General features: G+C 40.3%; 1 protein-coding gene across 1 annotated transcript in view; it reads right to left on the bottom strand.

Moving 5' to 3' along the window:
* Positions 1–21,451, bottom strand: part of LOC130547499 (copine-8) — a 146,820-nt gene that overhangs the window by 105,767 nt on the left and 19,602 nt on the right. Inside the window, exon 3 of the mRNA XM_057323463.1 lies at positions 712–752. Within this exon, the coding sequence (XP_057179446.1) occupies positions 712–752 (41 nt within the window). The remainder of the gene's footprint in view (positions 1–711; positions 753–21,451) is intronic.

Genomic DNA, 21,451 nt, shown 5'->3' with positions numbered 1-21,451 from the left:
CTTAGTTCTGTTTTCCCCATTGAGGGTGTTTTGTTTTGCGTTTTTGTATAAATAAAGTCTTGTCTGTTAACCCCTTCACTGCCTGCCTGCGCTTGGGTTCTTCTGCCAATCCTTGACACAAAATAAGCATCTCCAGTAAAAAGAGAATTTTCATTTTTGGGCTAATCTATTCCTTTAAGGATAAGGTAAAAACCTCTGTATTGTACTCTATCGTTATCGTAAAATTCTACTAAAGAGATAAGAGTAGAAATATCTTGGCCACTAAATAAATCATGTAGGAAACGCGATCTTATAAAACAACCAAAGTAGGTATGTATACGTATCATTTCTGAGACAGCTCACCTCACCTGCACTATGGATTTTGGATAACTCTGATTTGGAAGACCAAACGCGTGGCATTTAGTCTTTCCTCATAATGACAATAAACAAATCCGCCCACAGTGTTTCTATATCTGAGGTCCATGTCACATGCAGATCTGAAGCTGGAGGCTTGACTTCACACAATCAATTTATAAAATGGCAAACAGAAAGCTGTGAGTCATTTGATTGTGTAAGCTTTCAGACTGTGAAGAAAGTCCCCTCTTAACAAGGCTAGGGGTAGTTGAACATACAGCCTTACATGAGGCCATTCCGCAAAAAACATGATAAGAAATGCGAACCCATTCAGATTCAATTTAGCACATTTGTTGGAAGTATAAAAGATAGTCTTACTTGGATCTGATTTGGAAAACGTGTCCATGTCGAGAAGATTTCTGTAAAAGAAAAAATACATTTAAATATTTGCATATGGCATGTGGCCTATATAATCTAATGCTAAATCTAAAGGTCCCTCCCCAGTCTACACAGACAACTCATTGAAACTAAGCTTACAAATTCTTACAGTCAAAGGTTCATTAATATTATAACCACCCAATTTAAAATAAACTGAATTTGAAATAAATTCCTTAAAAGATCATTTACAAATGATAATAAAAACTAATACAAACATATAAGAACAACAGAGTGAAGAAACATGCAAAGTTCATCCAATAATAACAGAGGCCAGATACATTACGTAGAAGTCTTAGGCCCGATTCACATTCGGTGTCTTTTCGTTATTTTAAATATTGATGCGCTCATTTGAAGAGAGAAAGCAGCTTTTTTTTAGACGCGAAATGTGAATTGGGCCATAAAGAAGCACTACTGTGAAAAAAGTTGTAAAAAACCAATCATAACAGTTTAAGTGGAAAAAATATAGGCCCGGTTTCACAGACAAGGTTTAAGGCTAGTCCCAGACTAAAATGAATATGTGACCTGTCTTAACTGAATATAACTTGCTCAGAAATGTCTTAAAATATATCAGTGCCATTGTTTTGTCTCGAGATGCACACCAGTAATGTATTCTTCTAAGGTATTTTTATAAAAGCGACATAAATATCTTAATTCAACTAACGCATAGTCCTGGCTTAAGCTAAGCCATGTCTGTGAAACCGGGCCACAGTGTATCAACAATAAGTGGACTTCGGGGGTACATATTCTACAAAAGTCTATAGAATATGACCCATTTACAGTAGACGCACAATGTAAACTCAGCAGGCACAACATAGAAGAGTTGATGTCCCACATCTGTGCATAAGTAACTTTGCATCTGTGCAGGTTGTGAGGTAAGTTATTGTGTCAGTGGTGGCTTATGAAAGTCTGCCCTGTCCACTCAGATAAAATCTTGGCTTTAGGATAGATGTTTTCTGTTTCAGGTGCATGAAGGGATCAGCACTGAGGGAAAATATGATTTTGCAAGTAGTGTGATATTTGTGACCCTGGACGACAAAACCAGTCTTAAGGGTCAATTTTTTGAAACTGAGATTTTTACATCATCTGAAAGCTGAAGAAATAAGCTTTCTATTGATATATGGTTTGTTAGGATAGGACACTATCTGGCGGAACAACAACTATTTACAAAGATGGAATCTGAGTGTGCAAAAAAATCAAAATATTGAGAAAATCGCCTTTGAAGTTGTTAATCTGAGGCACTATAGCAGGCCATCCACTCACAAAAATAAAGTTTTTATACATATACAGTAGGAAATTTATAAAATATCTTCATGGAACATGATCTTTACTTAATATCCTAATGATTTTTGGCAAAAAGAAAAAATCGTAAATTTTTGCCTATTACTAAAAATGTTCCCGTTCTACTTAAGACTGGTTTTGTTGTCCAGGGTCACATTTATAGTTTACATGTTTAGTTTTCGCAGTAACATTAATAGTGTGACCAAAATTATTTATCACCACTCAGATCAAAATTTTGAAAGAAGTTTATAGCAAATCGGTAATTACAGAACACTTAGAAAGAGAAATTATTTTCACGCTACATATGCTTACTGTGGCATTGGGTCAAATATCCAGACTCGCAAAGGAGTGTGTTAATTCACATTAGCTAATGCATTACTTAATGTTTATGAATCAAACTCTGTTGTAAAGGGTTGCCAATATCAACGGGCAAAGTCCACCTTGAATGCAAGTAAAATGATTATTCAACATGTCACAATTTCTAATTACAATTTATTATAGAGTAACAAAGATAACATCATAATATCAAGTTGCTAGGCTGCGGATGATTCCCATCACTAAAATAAAGTTCTTCTGATGCGGAGCTTACAGGCTGCACTTTATGTGGAAATGTGCAGTATATCCCCTGACAACCTGGACAAATCCCTGGGATTGTTAGTGAAGTGTTTAATGTACGTTCACACTCCCTCTCTTGCTCTATCTCTTTCTATCGAAATATGACATTTTTATTTTAACATTATTACTGTCTATGTACTGCATCTACGCATTCGATTTATTGTTTATGTGAAAAATAAACCTAAATCTTTAGCGTGATGTTATTCTAAGATAAAACCATTTTTTAAGTATTTAACTTGGTTATCAACCCTGTAAAGTTATAATCCAATCTTTCAACTAATGTCATAACCAGCCAAAACTATAGAAGGATTTTAAAAACTTTATAAAGCAATGGCTATGTATTTCCACTGCTTGCACTTGTATCTATACTATATGCAGAGTCTTATATATATATCTTATATTATTTTAATAGACTGCCAGAAGCTTTTAAGATATTTTTACACAAAACTAGATGGATATCCTACATTTTCAAGATGATAACTGGTCGTCACATGCTAAAATAAACATCCAACATCATTCCATTTTAAATGCAATAAAACTTCTTTCTAATTCAAATTGCGTAAATTGAAAAGAACCCAGAATGTTCATTTAATCTTTGAATGTGGGCAGCTGCACACATGGGGTTACATCATTGGGTTTCCGGAGCTTTCAGGGTCCTGCATAAGAGCTTTCACCTGACATGCTAATAAAATTGACACATGCTTCAAGGATTTTTCTGAGGAGAAAGAATGATAAATTAATAAAAACAGCTCTTTCTCTCAGCTGTAATTTCAAGTGGCTGGGTGAATGTTCCTGGCAAGCTGACAGAGGGGAAACACCTCAAGGACAAGACGGAGGGAGAGAGCAGGGCAAACCGAGTGAAAGACAAAAACAGAGAAAACTTTTGAGGAATGAGGAATGTTTTGGGCCCACTGTTAGCGTTGTTTCTTTGCACATGCTGTCTGCATTTGTTTAATAAAAAAATATGCACATCAAGAGCGCAAATGGTCTGAAATTCAATGTCTCTTTATTGCCTGTAGAGGGGAACATGTTTAAGTTTGATAAGCAATATTAATAGTTTATTACTGGATAAGAAATACCTCAATATATGAAATACTTCAAGCAAAAGTGGCGCATCGATTTAATAAAGTTGCCCCAAGTGTGTGACATAAGTTGGTCACATTGACAAAATCTTGATGTAGACACCAAAGATATAGCAAATAATAGCGTGGTGGTCCTGATCTTTTTTAGGGAAACACTGCTAAGGTTTCTAACCCCGCAGTTGACTGGGTGGCATCAAAAATGCAGCATTAACTCCGGACAGAGTGTAAATAACAGGGCAAGTGGGAGTAGGAGGATAATGGAGCTCACTGTGAGACAGTCATCTATTTCATCTGCTGATAGGATACAGACAGATGCAGCCCCTCGGAGCTACAGTGAGGAGTGCCAGAGAGAGAAAGAGAGATATGAAAGCCGAAAGCGGGGGTGAGATGTTTGTCACATGTTAGGAATCCCTGTGTAAAAAGCACTTAGGAAAACGTGACATTCCCGGCAGTTCACAGTTTACACCCACCCACTCCCTCCCTCTCTCTCAGAAAACATCTAAGCTGTCTCCTTGAATAACTGCCAAGTGCTCAGTCTGTGCACCCTTTCAGTGAAGTAGTTTTAGCCAGCGATGTACATCATAATATACAGTACATAAATAAACACATAATTGTCATAATTAACATAATTATAACATAATTAACATAATTAATAAATAAACATAAAATATACATAATTGTCCCCACTCCTTCATTCCGATGTGTCAGACTATGAACAACTGGCTTCAGATTTTAATAATAACAGAGTGCGGTAATAATCAACGTGGTAAACATGATTTTTCAAGGTAGGAGATCTTCCCAGACTCATCCTTTAATGCATAATAATAGCATGCAAGGCTAGAAATGTGTAAACCAGTGGTTCTCAAACTTTTTAGTTGTAGGGCCCCCTTAGTGTAGGGTGCATCTTTTTGTGGCTCCCCCAAATAAAGACTCATAAATATGTAGGATTTTAATTAAACCAAAAACATATTCAGTTCTACAATGCTGAAACAACAATTTTTTTGGTTGGTGGGCTTATTTTATTGATGTATGATGCATAAAATTTATGATAAATTACTATATTTCATAAAATACCACAAAATCTGTGGCCCCCCTGGATCCATCTTGGGGCCCCCCGGTTTGAGAACCACTGGTGCAAACTGTGTTACTTACTCATGCAAGTAAGTTCCTCTGAAGGCTAATTCACACTGATCCAACAAACTCCAACAAACACGCTTGTTGGAGTTTGTTGGATTAATGTCAATGAGAATTTAGAATGTGTGTGTTTACTGGCATTGGAGTTTGTTGGTGTTTGTTTTAGTCTGAATTAGCCTTTGTGCAAGCGATAAAGAAACATAAAAAACAGCAACACAATCACGTTACTTATTTAAAGGGGCTAATTCGTATGAATTAATTTGATCTCACTTGTGCGTTTTAGTATGCTTTGCTTTGATGTCAGTGACAGTATAGCTTTAGTATTTATTTTTCTACTAATCATACATTTTTTGTCCCATTCACATGATACGAATTCATACAAATTACCACCCTGTAAAATAGTTACGAATTTCAGTGAGATCAGGCTAAACTCAGTAAAAAAACGTGTCCTAACCAGGCACGCACATGTCCTCAAAAGTGAAGCCAAAGCAATTTGATCGCCCCCTGGTGGCTGGCTGCAGTATAGGTCATAAACCCCGCTCTCCATGTAAACAAACAGGAATCACACCAAACTAAAAAAACAAAATTGCACTACAAATATATTTTTGCCAAAGAGGGTTTCTGTCATTTTAGTTGGTTCTTGATGTATGTGTTTGAGTTCAAGTGTTCGTTTTTCTAATAAGTTTGGTTTTAGTTAGTTATAAGATGTTATGAATAGGGGCGTGGTAACATGATTTCTTCATTTACGATTAAGTCACTGGGGAATATGGGCTGGATCTTGCTAGCGCGGTCCACCTTGCGCTAACTACTGCGCAGACTCTGACATCAAATGACGTCATTGGCGCAATATATTAGCGACCATATCTCTGACATTTTGGCTACAGTTTTCCACAGTGGAAGTGAATGGTGAAGTGTCGTCCATCTTTTTAACGGTCTATATCCTAACCAAGTCAAGATAAAGAAGTTGTCATTGAGAATTGCACAACACAAAACTGTAATGACTTCTAGGCAACGCTGCAATCACAGGTGTACATTTAGCTGCTATTTGACTTGTTCTAGTTAGAGTTAGCATTAAGGTTCTAAAGAGTGCAGGAACATGTTTTGTCATGAACATACAGCATAGATGTTCGTTTCAATCTGGTGCTTGGATGGTCTCATTAGGTTGAGCGCTGGTCAGCAGGGACGGGCAACATGTTTTAATCACCTGCATAGACGCATGGCAATCATCCGTGTGGAAAGCAGCGAGGGAATCAGTTCGTCAGAAGCACAGCTGTCTGAATTCCCAGAGAAAAGGCTTTTAATTAAAGAACAGTCACAGTACAGTGGACCTGCTACGGTTTCCTGATGCGTCAATTTACAGGGAGATGAGTGGAGGGTGTGACAGAGGAACTAAGACAGTGTGATAAAAGATTATATTATTACAAAACAGAAGAGTCATAAACATAGGAGTCATAAACATAAGCATAAACAATGAAAGGACTGTTCTACACATACAAACATCAGACTCTGAGGTAACAGCCCAGAATGGAAGGTTCAGACTTTTGCCAAAGAAGCTGTCATGGGAGCATAGTTCAACACAAACTGTAAACAGCTGCTAAATATGACTGGAAACCTCTAGTCTTGCTGAAGCATAGCTGTCCACCCAGATTCCTGCTAAAAAAACATGCTTCGCTTGGTCGAGCTAGCTTGGTTTGTTAGTTTGTAAAGGATTTTTCAGCTCTTGTCAGCTGGTTAAAGCCAGCGCCTAGATTTGTTGTTTTTCCATGCTGGTTTGCTTGTGTTTCCACCTGCTGCTGACCAGTTTCTTCAGCTGTGTTTGTTGAACTGGAATTGCTTGGGGAGATTTATTTTGAGTTTTATTTGTGGTGCAAATAATGTTACTGAATAATCTATTTTAAATGAAAACGTAAAAGAATAGTTCACTTCAAATTGAACATGTTATTTATTCACCCATGACATGTCATAACAAACCTAGCGATTCTCTAGTTGCTGTTATTTTACAAACTATGAAAATCAACCGTGAAAAGTTCTATATAGCATCTATAACTACTTTCTGTTCAAGGAAGAAAGGGAAGAAAGGTTTAGAACCAAGTACCCATCTAGGACATCTTCTTGAACCAAAACACTTTTTCTTGAACAGGGGTGGCGCCAGAACATTTTCCTCGGGGGTGCTAGAGGGGATTAACAGTTTAGAGGGTGTGCTAATAAAATTATTGAATAAATAAATGCCTTAGCTATACAACATGAATGTATTCAACATGAATATATTCACAATTGGCCAGAACTCCATATACTCTGTTGTCGTTTTACAATTCTGTAACTATAATGTAAACTAAGATAGCACTCCACGTACAAAAACAACAAAACATCTGATTTGACAATCCGGTTTACCTGCTCTTGAGCTGCTCTCTGCGGTAAGATGGAGAGTTTCTCTTCCAGATCAATACGATTTGTTTTAAGTAATGTTTTATTGAGTTCGCTGCTATCCAAAAGACACATTTTCTTACACTAAAGTACTGGAAAAGTTTGACTGGATAGCTAACCACAAACTCACGGGCTATAACAGATGCCAATCAAACATTATTCAAAAATACATTTTTTATTTTGGATGTTATCAGCTTGTTTGTAATTACATTAAAATCAATAAAGTAAATAAAATATCAATGGGACTATTCGTTAGCCACTTTTCAATCTTTTTTCATTTTATTAAGAATAAATGGCTTAATGATCTGATATGTGATGGGGAAAAAGTTTCAAAAAGTAGTCAAAATAGGCTTTACTCGCTACGCCACTGGAGACGCTAGTTGGCCAGCGTCATTCTTACATCTTCTCTATTCCAATCAGAAACTGGTGGGCAGAGTTAGTGTACATAGCCTACAAGGCTATTTGCAATCAGGGTAACGTTAAATAGACACCCTGTAAAAGATATTAGAAAATCCTTGGGGGTGCTTTGCCGGGGCTAAGCAGTTTTCTGACGGGGCTGTAGCCCCAGCAAGCCCTCCGCCCTAGCGCTGCCACTGTTCTTGAATAACATTTCTAGCAGTTTTAGAGTTAGGTTATAGGCTTGAACAACCTACTGTTTGATAGGACTGCTGTTCCAGAATCAACAAATAATGCTGATCCAAGAACATGTCTTTCTTAACTAAAGCAACATTCTGCATCACAACGGAGTGAAATCCAAATACACAAGTGAGTGACTTGGAAACCATAAAGGTGGCAAAGAAATCAAAAGCTCTGAGGAGATAACCCAGCATTCCAGCCCTGCCTGAAACCTGTTCCATAACCGTCAGATATTGTGTTATCCCAGCTGAACAGCCACTCACTTAAAGCTCAGACAAGTTCCCTGTCACTGTGACTTCTCACATTTTGTTTTTGCCAATTCAATAAATGCCTCTCCTGGCACTTTCACTTAACTGTGTTTGTCTTCATTTCTGTCACAGTACTATTACCACTGCTTCCACACAGCAAATAACTTGACCTCAGAGTTATAAAAAAGCGCTTCTGCAGCCCACGTTTAATTTAACCAGTCACGGAATAGCTTGTAATAAATACAGCATAGTTTAGTAAAAGTAGAGTAGTTTTATAATTTACAGTAATTTTATAGGGAATACAGTTATATTTTGTATTTGTTTGATGGAACAAATTGTGAGCTGTTTTCCAAGGACACACAATTTGTGGTATAGCTGTACCGTAGTACAGTGACTGTATTAGATAATACTGTAGTCAATGTCATGTAGAATTGGTGCTTAAACATCATGATACTTGAGGGTACTTCTGCCATGTTAAAATAGCTGTGATGTCTGAAGAAGCACATTGAAACTTTCAAAGATAAAATTCATTATACACCTGTCTACCTAAAGACATTAATAGCTACAAAATTTGGCTCGGCTTCATAGCTTTCATTTCCGCCTTCACCGTTTACATGCTTCTGCTTATGACAAGTTCGCGAACTGAAAAATACAGCCTGTTTCTAATGTTGTCAGACTAACCAATTACAAATATCTACCATTAAAAATAACAGTACAAAATCAGAACTATAAAATGGTAGTGTCTGCCAAACATTGTCCTCATAAAAGAAATAACAAATCAAATCATGAACATTCTGTCAGAAATGACTCCCTGTAATGTCATGTTGGAAAGAAGACAAGATAATATAATTGTTTTCTTTCATTGTACACAAAGAGATAACCTTATCACAAGTTTGATGCTGCGCTTTTCCATGATTCCAATGATTAAGGGCTGCCAAGCTTAAGAAAATGTTAAATAAGCACCATAAAACTTGCTGGTATATTCAAGTGAAAATGTTCCAAAACCATATGTTTCACAGGTGACCACGTGATAATACATACAGTATGTGAAACTCATGTGGCTTCTTTAAGGGTTTCTTGTGTGCTTTTTTGGTCAACTTTGTAGTCCCTTCTCATCCTCGACTTAATTGTATGGAAAACAGCACCATGTATTATCCTTCCTTATATCTATATTTCCCCTTCAGTCGGTCTCTCGACGTTGTGTTGAGAGACAGACTAGGGTTTGATCTTGAGAACCTATCATCTCCGAGAGGAATTTAAAACGCTAATGGGCTTTGGTGAATGGCACACGCACGCCAGTCCCCGCCCCGTGCATATAGGTATAAAAGGGAGGTGGCGGTGGCCATTCACTCATCCTTTGAACCTGCATGACGTACATGTCAAGCGCTCCATCTCTTTGAGATCCTCCCAGACTGCTGGATTTACGATGAGAAGCAGTGGATTTCTCCCTCTCTGTAGCGGACTTCCCCTGGGCGTCTCGGCAGCAAGCTGCAGATATTTCTGAAAGAGCAAATTTCTCTTACAGTCTGCGCTGTCTTCGGGCATGTCTCGCAGCTGTGTTCATCCCCGGGTCAGATGGGCACGACACCTGTATTGCATGTTGGGGGTCCAGCATGCAGTGGCAGGGCTCGTTCATTAAGGTGTTGCGGTCATGGTTGGCTACGTTCTTCGGAATGTAGCCGCAATTCCATCTGCTTCCCGAGCAGCGGGCAGACTCGACAATGGGATGGGGACAAACTTTCTGTCATAACGTGGTACTGGGGCCCTCCAAGCGATGGCGCGCCAGAGATGCAGAGCCCGCGGGAGAGGGCTTCTACCCCATTGGGAACCTGCCTAGGAGACAGAGTGGCCCTGACGGGATGAGCCAGGGGGATTGAGAGTAACAGGGGTTCCGCTCGGGCAGGTTTCGAGGCGCGTCGTGGTCACGACAGACGCCTCCCTGCAGGGGTGGGGTGCAGTGTGTAACGGGTCCCCGGCTGCGGTGGCACATCAACTGCCTGGAATTGCTGGCTGTGCTTTCGGCACTCAGGAGGCTCCGGCCCCTCGTGCAGGACAAACACGTGCTGGTCCGGTCGGACAACACGGCTGCCGTGGCGTCACCGTGGCATACGCGGAGCCGCCTTGGTTGAGCGGTTCGGCCAGGAGCAGGTGGACCTGCTTGCCTCCCCGGACTCCACCCATTGCCTGCTTTGGTACTCCCTCACCGAGGGACCCCTCAGCATGGATGCCTTATCACACAGCTGGCCGCGGGACAAGCAGAAGTATGCCTTCCCCCCAGTGAGCCTCCTGGCACAGGTCCTGTGCAAAGTCAGGGAAGAGGGACATCAAGTACTGCTAGTTGCACCTTACTGGCTCAACCAGACTTGGTTTTCAGATGACAACAGTTCCCCCTTGGCCGATTCCCCTGACGAAGGACCTTCTGTCGCAGGGGAAGGGCATGGTGTGGCACCCCAAGCCAGGCCTGTGGAATCTCCAGGTCTGGCCCCTGGACGGGACGAGGAGACTTGCCGCCGACGGTCAGAGAGACCATACTGCAGGCTAGAGCCCGCCACTAGGCGTCTATAAGCTTATAAGTGGCGTCCTGGTGTTCTTCTCATCCTGGTGTTCTTCTCGCGGGGAGAACCCACAGAATTGCTCAATCGGGTCAGCGTTGGCCTTCCTACAAGGAGACTAGAGAGTAACCTCTCCCCATCCGCGTTGAAAGTGTATGTAGCCACACCTTAGGGACCTTAATGTGGTCTTACAGATGGCACTCTTGATGGCGCTCGCTTCTATCAAGAGGGTGGGGGACCTCCAGACATTTTTCGTGTCCCATGGGTGCCTAGAATTTGGGCCCGGTAGTTGTCGCGTTATCCTGAGACCCCGGCCCGGTTATGTGCCCAACGTTCCCACCACTCCCTTCCGGGACCAGGTGGTGAACCCGCAGGCGCTCCCCTCTAGGGAGGAAGACCCAACCTCCAACGTGTTGTGTCCAGTACGCGCACTGCGCCCCTACTTGGACCGCACGCAGAGATTTAGAAGCTCTGAGCATCTCTTTGTCTGTTATGGGGGACATCACCAGGGGGGCTGTCCGCAAACAGAGATTGGCGCACTGGATTGCGGATGCCATAACTTGGCATACCAGTCCCAAGATCGCCCGTGCCCGCTTGCAGTGAGAGCCCACTCCACTCGGAGTATGGCCTCCTCGTGGGCACTGGCTCAGGGCGCCTCTCTGGCAGACATATGTAGCACTGCGGGTTGGGCTACACCCAGTACCTTCGCAGGGGTTTACAACCTCCGCATGCAACCAGTGTCAGCCCGTGTCTTACACGCTGCCGGCGTATAAGGCCAGAAACTGGTTTGGGCGTACACCTGTGAAAGCGCCTTCTCCCCTCTCCAGGCGAGTCTAGTGAGCTATCTTAGCCTCCCTACTTCCCAACTTAGGGTGAAGTATATGCATTCCATCCATCACTAAGCATTGGCATTATGGTAACAGACCGGGCGGAGCAGTCTGTTAGAACTAAGTCCAGTACTGGTAGAGTCGCCCCTGCTCAGGTGGACCCCTATACTAGGACTGTTGCCCCATATATAGTGACTCCCCTGCAGGGTCGTCCCGTATGTTGAATTCCTCACTCTTGGTTCCCCTGTTGGTGAATCCGGTGGATTACACCACCTGGGTTCTGTCGCCCCATTCGGGCTGAAACAATTTCTCACATGTTGTTCTCCGCACTGGTGAGACCATGTTGGTGTCTCCACATGTAACCTCCCCTTGTGGTAGGATGTGGCCTCCGTAACACACTCTTCAACGAGGAGAGCAGTGTTTCCCCAGTGTTCTTACGGCGCCGGATGATGTCTCGCTAATAGAAACGAACGCCACCACCCGTGATGGCCGTCGGTACAAGCCTCTCAGTATGCTACTAGTACTGATCCCACTGGAAGATTACGTCTCGCAGTAGCGCTCACTTGTGACTCGCTAGTCTAGTCAGTGTCGCTCTGCTGGAGGTCGTGATACGGCTCAGCGCCGTAGCGTGTAAAGACAGGTCCACAGTCTGTCTCTCAACACAACGTTTCCACAGAGGTATGAAAACACTATATTTTACGGTGTCTGTAATAAAGAGCAATTACTTAATAATGTACTGATTAACCGACTAGAATAATTGTAATAACAATATCTAGTACATGCAACAGGCGTCTGCTGTCAGTTACACAGCTATCAATTTTAACAAAATACTCTAGTTTAAGGCTCTCACTATTAACTTTTTAGCTATTTTTTTACTATTTTAGCATGCATACTACTAGGATATTGGCGGTTTAGTAGTACCTATAAAGTAGGCCTGTGACGATATACATCGCGATTCACACTAATTATACCTGTCTATGTCGATTCTGAAATCGCAAAGGCTTCGATTCTGTTTTATGCACAGCTCTTCCGTGAACTACGGCTCTTTGATCAGTAGGAAGTACTGCTCGATCTAAAATCATTACGGCTGCATTCGAAATGGCATACTTCCTTGCTATATAGTAGGCAAAAAGTAGTAGGTGAACGAATAGTATGTCCGATCCGTCAGTATTCATAAAACAGTAGGCGAGAAATATCCGGGTGGTGGAGAATTTCTCGTGAGATTCGGACATGCGTATACTAATGTTGCGTCCGTATACGCCTATTCGAGAGCGCCCTCTGGCTTTCGGATGTGGCGGCGTTTAACCGTAATCCATTGAGAAACTGAGCATAAAAATTACACGATATATCGTCCCAGCCCTACTATAAGGCATATATTAATTCCTTATTCTGCGTGCATATTCTACATCCCTTAATATCCAATACCAGACCTAGCCGATGCCTAAACTTAACAGCTTCCTTATAAGCAGTAAGTTGTACTTGATAGATGCAAAAGTTGTAGTTAATAGTTAAAAGTGAAACCCTAATCTAAAGTGTGAACCAAAAATTCCTGTTATATATGTTTGTTACAGACCTAAAAGTATATTACATGTACATAATTACAATCTGTAAGTACAGTGATACCTTAACTTAGTAACATGTTAAGAACATTTTCCGGCATGTTATTACAACACTTATTACTACATATTTAATTAAGTAATTACTCTAAATCATGAACACTAACACTAAGTGTTACCAAAATAATACAGGTTTGGAACTACTTGTATAATGGACACAACAAAAATAAAGAGAGAATTTTGTTTGTTTGGATGAACTTCCCCTTTAAAGCCAATTAAAAGGAACGGATGAGACTTGAGGCAACTAATAAATAACACAAACACAGTTGTATAATTACTGTAGATGGCATCATTTAAAAGCTGTTCAGAAACAACAAAGGGATGATGAAGTGAGAGAGACAGGCAGAGAGAAAAAAACACGACAGGTCTGCTGTGTACGGCTGCCTTCAGCACAGCCCAAACTCCCTATGGGCCGAGAGTGAAGCTGGAGGCAGTTACCCTGACAACTAACTGCCAATAATGATGTCTGCTGCCTTGATTGACAGCTGCCCAGTATCCTCTCTAAATTATAGATTTGAGATATCTTATATAAGAACATATGGATATATTTTTTTCTCCCTGCTTCAACTATTTTCTAATTAGATATCACTTTAATAATCGTTTTAACAAGCACAGCTAACCGGCTCTTCTGATTGGTCCTATGACAGCGTTGCCTTGGCGACATGCTGGGCTCTGATGGCCCCTCGGGACCTCACCTAGCTGTCGTCGGGTCCAGGCTGAGAAATAAATTGGATCTGTGTCAAAAGAAAGTAGCTAGACGACTGCGACAGAACAGTTAGTCATACAGTAACTAATTACATGAAAAAGCCATAACCAATTTAGCATGGGATTTTCTGTGCTTCGTGTCTCGGGTATTGCGGCAAAAGGTAACTTTGGAGAAAATTAGAGGAGACAATGAGAGGAAAGGAGAAAACAGAGGAGAGGACATACAGTATTCTGGAAGCCGTGTAGGGCAGAGCAGGGTGTATCTTAGCAGATCAATAAGTGAGGATGGTAAAAGTGTCACAGAGACATGACAGATGGTCAAAACAAAGCAAAACAAAAATGTATCTCCCCCGTCTGCTGGGTTGTCCTCAGACCTTGTGAAATCCCAGGCGATTCCTTTTGGCTTTGGCTTTTCCTGTAGTGACCTGGATAAGGGCTCCTCAGAGACTACAACATCTCACTGAACTAGATTCAAACTGCTCTGAGAAAGTGAGATGCCTTCACATTCCAAACACAAGCGTTTCACTCCAGCAGCTCAAAACCTGGAACCATGGAAAGTCTGACGTAAAACTTTCAAAAATGCCACAAACTTTGAAGTTTCAAGGGATGAGTGCCAGAATGCTAAAATTCAGAGCACCACAAAAGTGTTAGTTTGCCTTACAGCTTAAGATGTAATTCAGAGGTCTGTGACCCAGTCACATTGCTGATAGTCAGGATCGATGCACAGGAAGAGAACCCAGATGCAGGCAGTGGTTAAGGGGTTAACACAACAAGGATTTATTTAACAAAACAAAAGACCCACGAGGGGGTAAAACAACAATGACAAGGGGAAATAAAATAACAGGCAAACAGGAACGTAAACTAACTACAACTGGACTAAAACAACACTGACAAATCTTACACTAGACTAGACTTAGATCTTTTCACAGGTCGGAACAAGACGCAACGTCATGAGAGACACGGCGGCAAAAGAACAAATGGTACAAAACAAACGAGCACAGGACAAAAGACACAAGGGCATAATATAGGGGAACTAACAAACGATAATTAACAAGGGACAGGTGTCAGGGATGAAACAATAATGGAAAGCTAAACGAGGAAACGAAAAGGGCGGGGCCAAAGACGAGACAGGAGAGAACGCACACTATGTCCTAACAGACAATAATGTGCTTCTCTCCACACCAAACAAGAGGTTCTAACATGATCCTGTCACAAGACCAAGAAAGACATGACATGATGAGGCAGAATCATGACAGATATACTAAGCTTTACAGTACGAGCAGTTGTACAGAGTTGGACACACATTTACACACACAGGGAACAAGAGTGAACATCTGCATCGCTGTGGCTTGAATATTCTCAGTGCCTGTTTCAAAGAGACCTGCCCTAATTTCGTCTGACAGGGGCTGTAAAAGCCTGGAACCTGTTTGCACACGAGCTCTTTTGCCCAGACAACATCAAGAAAGCAACACAACAGACACACACGCATTGTAAAACACCAGCAGGTAATGAAAAGATGTAAGAATACTAAATGCACACAATTTGCTTGTAAACTAACGGTACTGTATAGCGTGTTGACAAAATGTTTATAAGTTCTCCTACTTGTAAGTCGCTTTGGATAAAAGCGTCTGCCAAATGAATAAATGTAAATGTATTTAATGTTTTAGAGTAAAATCAATACGGGCAAGTTCATTTTCTGCAAGAGCTAAATTGCTTTGAAAAACATAGCGTTTGAAACCAGAGAGAATCACTTGAAAAGTATGCAACATTTATTTAAATTGAATTAAATTAAAGAATTTATTTGCAAAAACAAATATGTTTAGATTTTTATATCTAATTTTTATTGTGCATTCCAATTAATATCAATGAAACTCCAGTTGGGTTGATTTGATTAAGTAATAATAACTAAAAAATACAGCTATCACAATAAAAAACAATTAAAACATGATGTGCAGGAATGTCCTGTTACTGTAATTTGTCTACATGTCTTTTCCTGTTGTCATCTCCAGATCTTCGTCTGAAACTGCACACAGTGGGGCTGTGTCCCGGACAGGGATTAGTTTAAACCAGGACTAGGCCTTGGTTAAATTAGGATATTTAAGTCGTTTTTAAAAACAGACTTTACAAAAAAACATTACTGGTGGGCATCTTGAGACAAAACAATCACACTGATATATTTTAAGATATGTCAGTGCAAGTTGTTTTCAATTAAGGCACCTCTAACATTTAAGTTAGTCTGGGACTGAATTAAACCACCACTGATGAGCAGTGTCTTTTCTAACTGGGTGTGCAACGCTCTTTATAGTACACTATACATATCAAAAGTGTAGCACTATAGCACTAGTAAGACTTGTCAAGCATTGTGAAAAGGAATAATATGACAAAAAATGTATTGTAGTAAAATATAGTAGTAAAATATATGTAGTAAAACACATAGACATTGAAACAAAAAAATGAAGTGTCAAAAAAGTCAAGGTGTCAGAATAATCAAAACTGTAAAATATTTACAATAGCCCAAAGCAAGGGGGAACATGAGGTCACTAATGCATGCATGTTAAACTAATTCCACACAAAACACACACGTGAACTTTTATCAATTGTCCATGAAATCAAACAACAGCAACAGCCCTGTCGACCTTCCAAATATAACATAAGAAACAAGATCTGAACAAGCTGGTTTACCCGCTTTTGAGCTGCGACCTGTGAGCTGATAAACAGCCTCTGTCCTGGGTCTATGTGAGTTTTTAAAGTAATGTTTCATTGTATTTTGGTTAAACATCATCACTGGCCACAAGGCCAATATTCTTGTATGACTAGATGGGTGAACTCACACAAACTCGCAGGCTAAGCCTGAGACAGTCTGGATTCTCACTTATACAAAGATACGAAATGGACTGGATACTAAACTTACTATCTTATCAAGCATTATTATTTATATGATTCAAAATGTTATAATAAAATAAATGAAACATAAAAAATTTTGTATATAAAATATTTGTATAATAACTCCGTGGGTCTCATCATAGTGGGCAGGGGAATGCCCATCAGGCCCGTCCATTGGCAACATCAATGTCAGACGCAACATCACATTTTGTTTCATTCATTTCAATTACATTCTTGTAAAGTGAGATTATAGACCAGTGGTGTCACAACTGGCGTGGCTGAAGAACCCAAGTGCAGGCAACGGCAGGTAAGGGGTTAACAGGGGTATTTTATTGTAAATATAAACACAAAACAAAAACTCCCTCGATGGGGAAAAACACTGACAAAGACAATGTGAATAAATGATAACAGGAAAACACAGGAACCAAGGACTATTAACTAGACTATAAAACACTTGACTTAAACTGACATAAACAAGACCAACAATGACTCACGATGGGAACAAGAAACATCGATTTGGACAGGTTTGAAACACGACATCACAGGAACAAGGAACGTACGTAATCCACGAGCCACAAGACAATGAAACATGAGGACTATTTAAAGGGTAGACAAACGAAGGATAATTAACGAGGGCAGGTGGGGAACATTAGACACGGCAGGAAAGCAATACATGAGACGAGAGGGGCGGGGCCAATGACAAGACATGAGAAAACACATGAGATATCAGAAGATAAACATCCCATGGTCTTCTCACACAAAACCTAAGGCTTTGCCATGGCTCTGCTACAGGACCAAGAAAAACATGACTAAATGAAGCAGAGCCATGACAAGTGGTTCTCAACTCTGGCCCGCGAGAACCATTTTCCTGCCGAGTTTAGCCCCAACTCTGATATAAACCACCTGAACAAGCTAATCAGCGTCTTTAGGAATAGATGTGTTCAACTTAATGCGGCGCTGCTCAAATCTATCAGCGTATGGCATTTAAGTACCGCCGCAATAGCGATTTAAGTGGAGATTGCTCGGTACGCATTTGAAACGCTCTTGCGGTACTTTAATACGATATGCCAAACAATCTGCCCAACATTAAGTTGAACGCGTCTGTTCCTGAAGTCACTGATTAGCCTCTTCAGGTTTTTTATCTGAGTTGGGGCTAAACTCGGCAGGAAAATGGATCTCGCGGGCCAGAGTTGAGAACCACTGTTATAGATGGTTTCATCTTAACAACATAAACAAACGTTACTGCGCATGTGCACTTTTGTGACTTAACTTCCGGTTCACATTCACAAACAATAGAGAAGAATGATTTGACAATAAAAAGAAACCCATAAGAACCATTACTTGGCTAAAATTGTCCCTCCAATATTTTGAATTTGGACTCCGATACCAAGATCAAACGCTAGATGTCAATGTACCATACGGTTTCTTTAAATGCGACCAGATGCGATAGAGTAAAATAATAATACAAATTAATATTAACATAAATTAAATAAAATATAAATAGTTATATTCATAGAAACGGTTATATTATTAGACACTAGCCAAACACAAATCGGAAATTAACTGGGGATCAGGCCTGCGCGCGTCAGATGAGTCTATATCTTTCATAGTAAGCAAAGGCGCTAAGGTCTGTTTGTTCTAAAGCACATTTGCAAACACACTGCTAATTATTTACGAAGAGAGACAGTGACTTGGATTTGTAGTGTGTTCTTCACTACTTGTAATTGCTGGCAGAGAGAGAAAGAAACAACAGAAGAAAAAAATGCACGTTTTTGTCACGGTTCTGCCACCAGACCAAGAAAGACATGAGGAGGATGAATCATGACAGAACCTCATGTTTAATGTGGAAAGAGGCATTTTTGGCCCTTATGGCTTTCCATACACTCTCTCGGTCTCGTCTTTGTCCCCGCCCCCTCGTTTCCTCATTATTGATTGTTAATTATTTCATGCCCCACAGCTGTCCCGCTCTTGATTTGGTCCCTTTATAATGTCCCTGTGTTTTCTGTCCTGTGCTGGTTCATTGTGATTGTATGGTGAGTTCCTGTGCCTTGTCAAAGTCTAGTCTAGTCTAGTCTAGTCTAGTTATTTGTAGGTCATGTCATATGTAACTTTAGTCTTGTTTAAGTGTAGTTAGTCTCAGTCCTGTCTTGTCTTGTCATGTATTATACATTATTCATTATTCCCCTGTTTTGTTATTTTACCCCTCGTGGATTTTTGGTTTTGTCTTTGTTATTATTAAACGTCTTGTTAACCCCTTACCCGCTGTCTGCACCTGGGTCCTCTGTCTGTCTCTCACCTCCACAATCTTGACAGTTTTGAGTTGATCACACTTTGATCAAACTAAGCCACTTCTTTGAAAACAGGAATAACCTGTTATGAAAGGCATAGGATCCCACTGAGAACCACAACTTTTATTTCAATGAAACATAAATGTCTTGAGTATCTTAGATCCTAATCACATTTTATTGTAGTCTGAATAGATCTAGTATCCAGATGTGATTTTTTACTTAAACGAAATATTGACAGGAGTTGTGATACAGAATTATTTATTTATTTATTACATGGGTTCACTGTGTGGGGCACAGACATATGTATTTTTTCTGACCTACTCCCAAAATTACCTGATAAAAATACTACATATAACATATATAATGTGTTTTATCAACACGACAGATGTAGCAATGCAACTTATGTTAGTTACTTATGACAACAAACCAGCCCAAATGGTCTCACCCCTAGTGTTGAACCTTGCTGTGTTAAATTGGAATGTGAACTGACTTAAACAAACACAGAGAGGGACTTTGTATCTTCAATTCAGCAGTGCACCACAGTCCACTGTTAAACCCCGATATATACAGTATGTAATAAGTTACACAACACTCTGTCTGAGTTATTTCTGAAGCTACAGTACACACAGAGGAAACAAAATCTCATGAATATAAACTGTATTCTACCAGACGGCCACGTACGCACACACTTTGGAAAGAAAGGCGCACAACCCCTTTCACTTTGCCAGTTTTCCTCTTTGTCAATCACAGGATGTTGGAAGCAGTGTGATAGAAAAGCCCTGGGTGGGGGGCGATTCCTGAGCTCTGGAACGCCGTGAGCATGCCCAGTGGAATACTAAGAGGAACAGATATGTGATCTACGTAAGGATGACTTCATCAGACTCGCTTTGCTCTCTTTTTCTTTCTTTCTCTCTCTCTCTATCTCTTACCTACTCTGTCCGTTTTCACTGCTACTAACGGTTGCATATGGAAAACAGCAAGGAAATGAGCTCTTGGTGGTTTAACAGAATGCTGACTATTCAGTTATTAATCAGAGACTATAAGGATATAGATATTTTACCCAGATGATTTATTGGCAAAAAAAGGTTAACAAATATTTCTAATGTCTCAGTTATAATGCTGCCATAGAAAACAACTACCTACTTAGATAGTCGACAGCATCTTATTAGGTTTTGGATCAGAGCCGCATCTGTACACACATATTGTAAACATCATGAGGTGTGTGATAAACATCTGTGGACTTTTGCCACCCCAGCAGTCTAACAGCAAGCCCGGTTTACTTTGACAGTGATTGACACAACCCTCCAACTAACTTCTGTTCTTGGCCCTGCTGGATTACTACAGTAAGCACAGTACAGATAAGAAACAATTCTGCCAAATGCATAAAAAGAAACAATTAAGCTAGTATGAACAGAAGATAAAATCATATAAACTCTACCACAGAAATGATTGTCCCTAATGCATTGTGAAATAGAATCTGTGTGAAAATAAAGGATTCTGGTAGCTCAGTTTGTGGAGTATTGTTAGCAGGGAATGACTGGTTCCTGCATCCAGTAAATGTAAAATTTTGCGAATTGAATATTGAAAAATGGTGGGTAAGGGACCATCTAAAAAGTTTACACATTATGTATAAACGAAGCCGGATTGTGATTCACAACAACAGTCAAACATCTTTGAAGTCATGAAAAATTAAATCACAACATCCCTGTAGGGTCAATTTTTGAAAGAGGATAGCCCCCGAAAATGGACATGCCAAAAAACATGTTATGACCAAAGCACATGTTCAATATCTGTGACAATAACATGGTACAGTGACCGTATATCTGACATATCTGAATATCTATTAAATATCACACATTGTCTACATATTGTACCTTCTGAATCACCAAATCATGCAAGAAATCTGTGGAAGAAAAAATGCTTTGCCGCGTGGAAAGGAAAGCTACTCAATTTATTTTAGTTATTATAGTGGCATTTTAATTTTGCCTACTTGCAAATGTCAGATTATTGCACTAAGCCTAAAAGAGCCGAGTTAATTTAGGAAAGATCTTGTCGCCGAGCGAGAGCATGTTAAGAACGAAATCAATACAGGAGTCACTCTGAGGGAAGAAAGAGGCGTTGGGCTGACAAGAGCTCTTTGTAGCAAGAGCTGATGATGCGGACAGTCAAGGGGACTGTAATTAGCCATATGAGTGTGTTCAAGAACTCTAGAAGTATTCACTGGTGTATTTCTTTACTAGGCTTTCAGTGTAGGTGAGGTAAAGGTATCACTTTAGTTTCACCCTAAAAGTTTAAACGGACCTCCTTTAATATTGTCAGAAAAGGTCAACTAGTTTTTCCATTATCAGTGGGTGCAAGCGCAACATGTGCAGTTCCACCTGGGGGCAAAGCA

The sequence above is a fragment of the Triplophysa rosa genome, linkage group LG24, assembly GCF_024868665.1.
Source record: "Triplophysa rosa linkage group LG24, Trosa_1v2, whole genome shotgun sequence".
In the NCBI taxonomy this organism is placed as follows: Eukaryota; Metazoa; Chordata; class Actinopteri; order Cypriniformes; family Nemacheilidae; genus Triplophysa; species Triplophysa rosa.
Note: the sequence above shows the minus strand (reverse complement) of the source record. Positions and strands in the feature narration are given on the sequence as shown.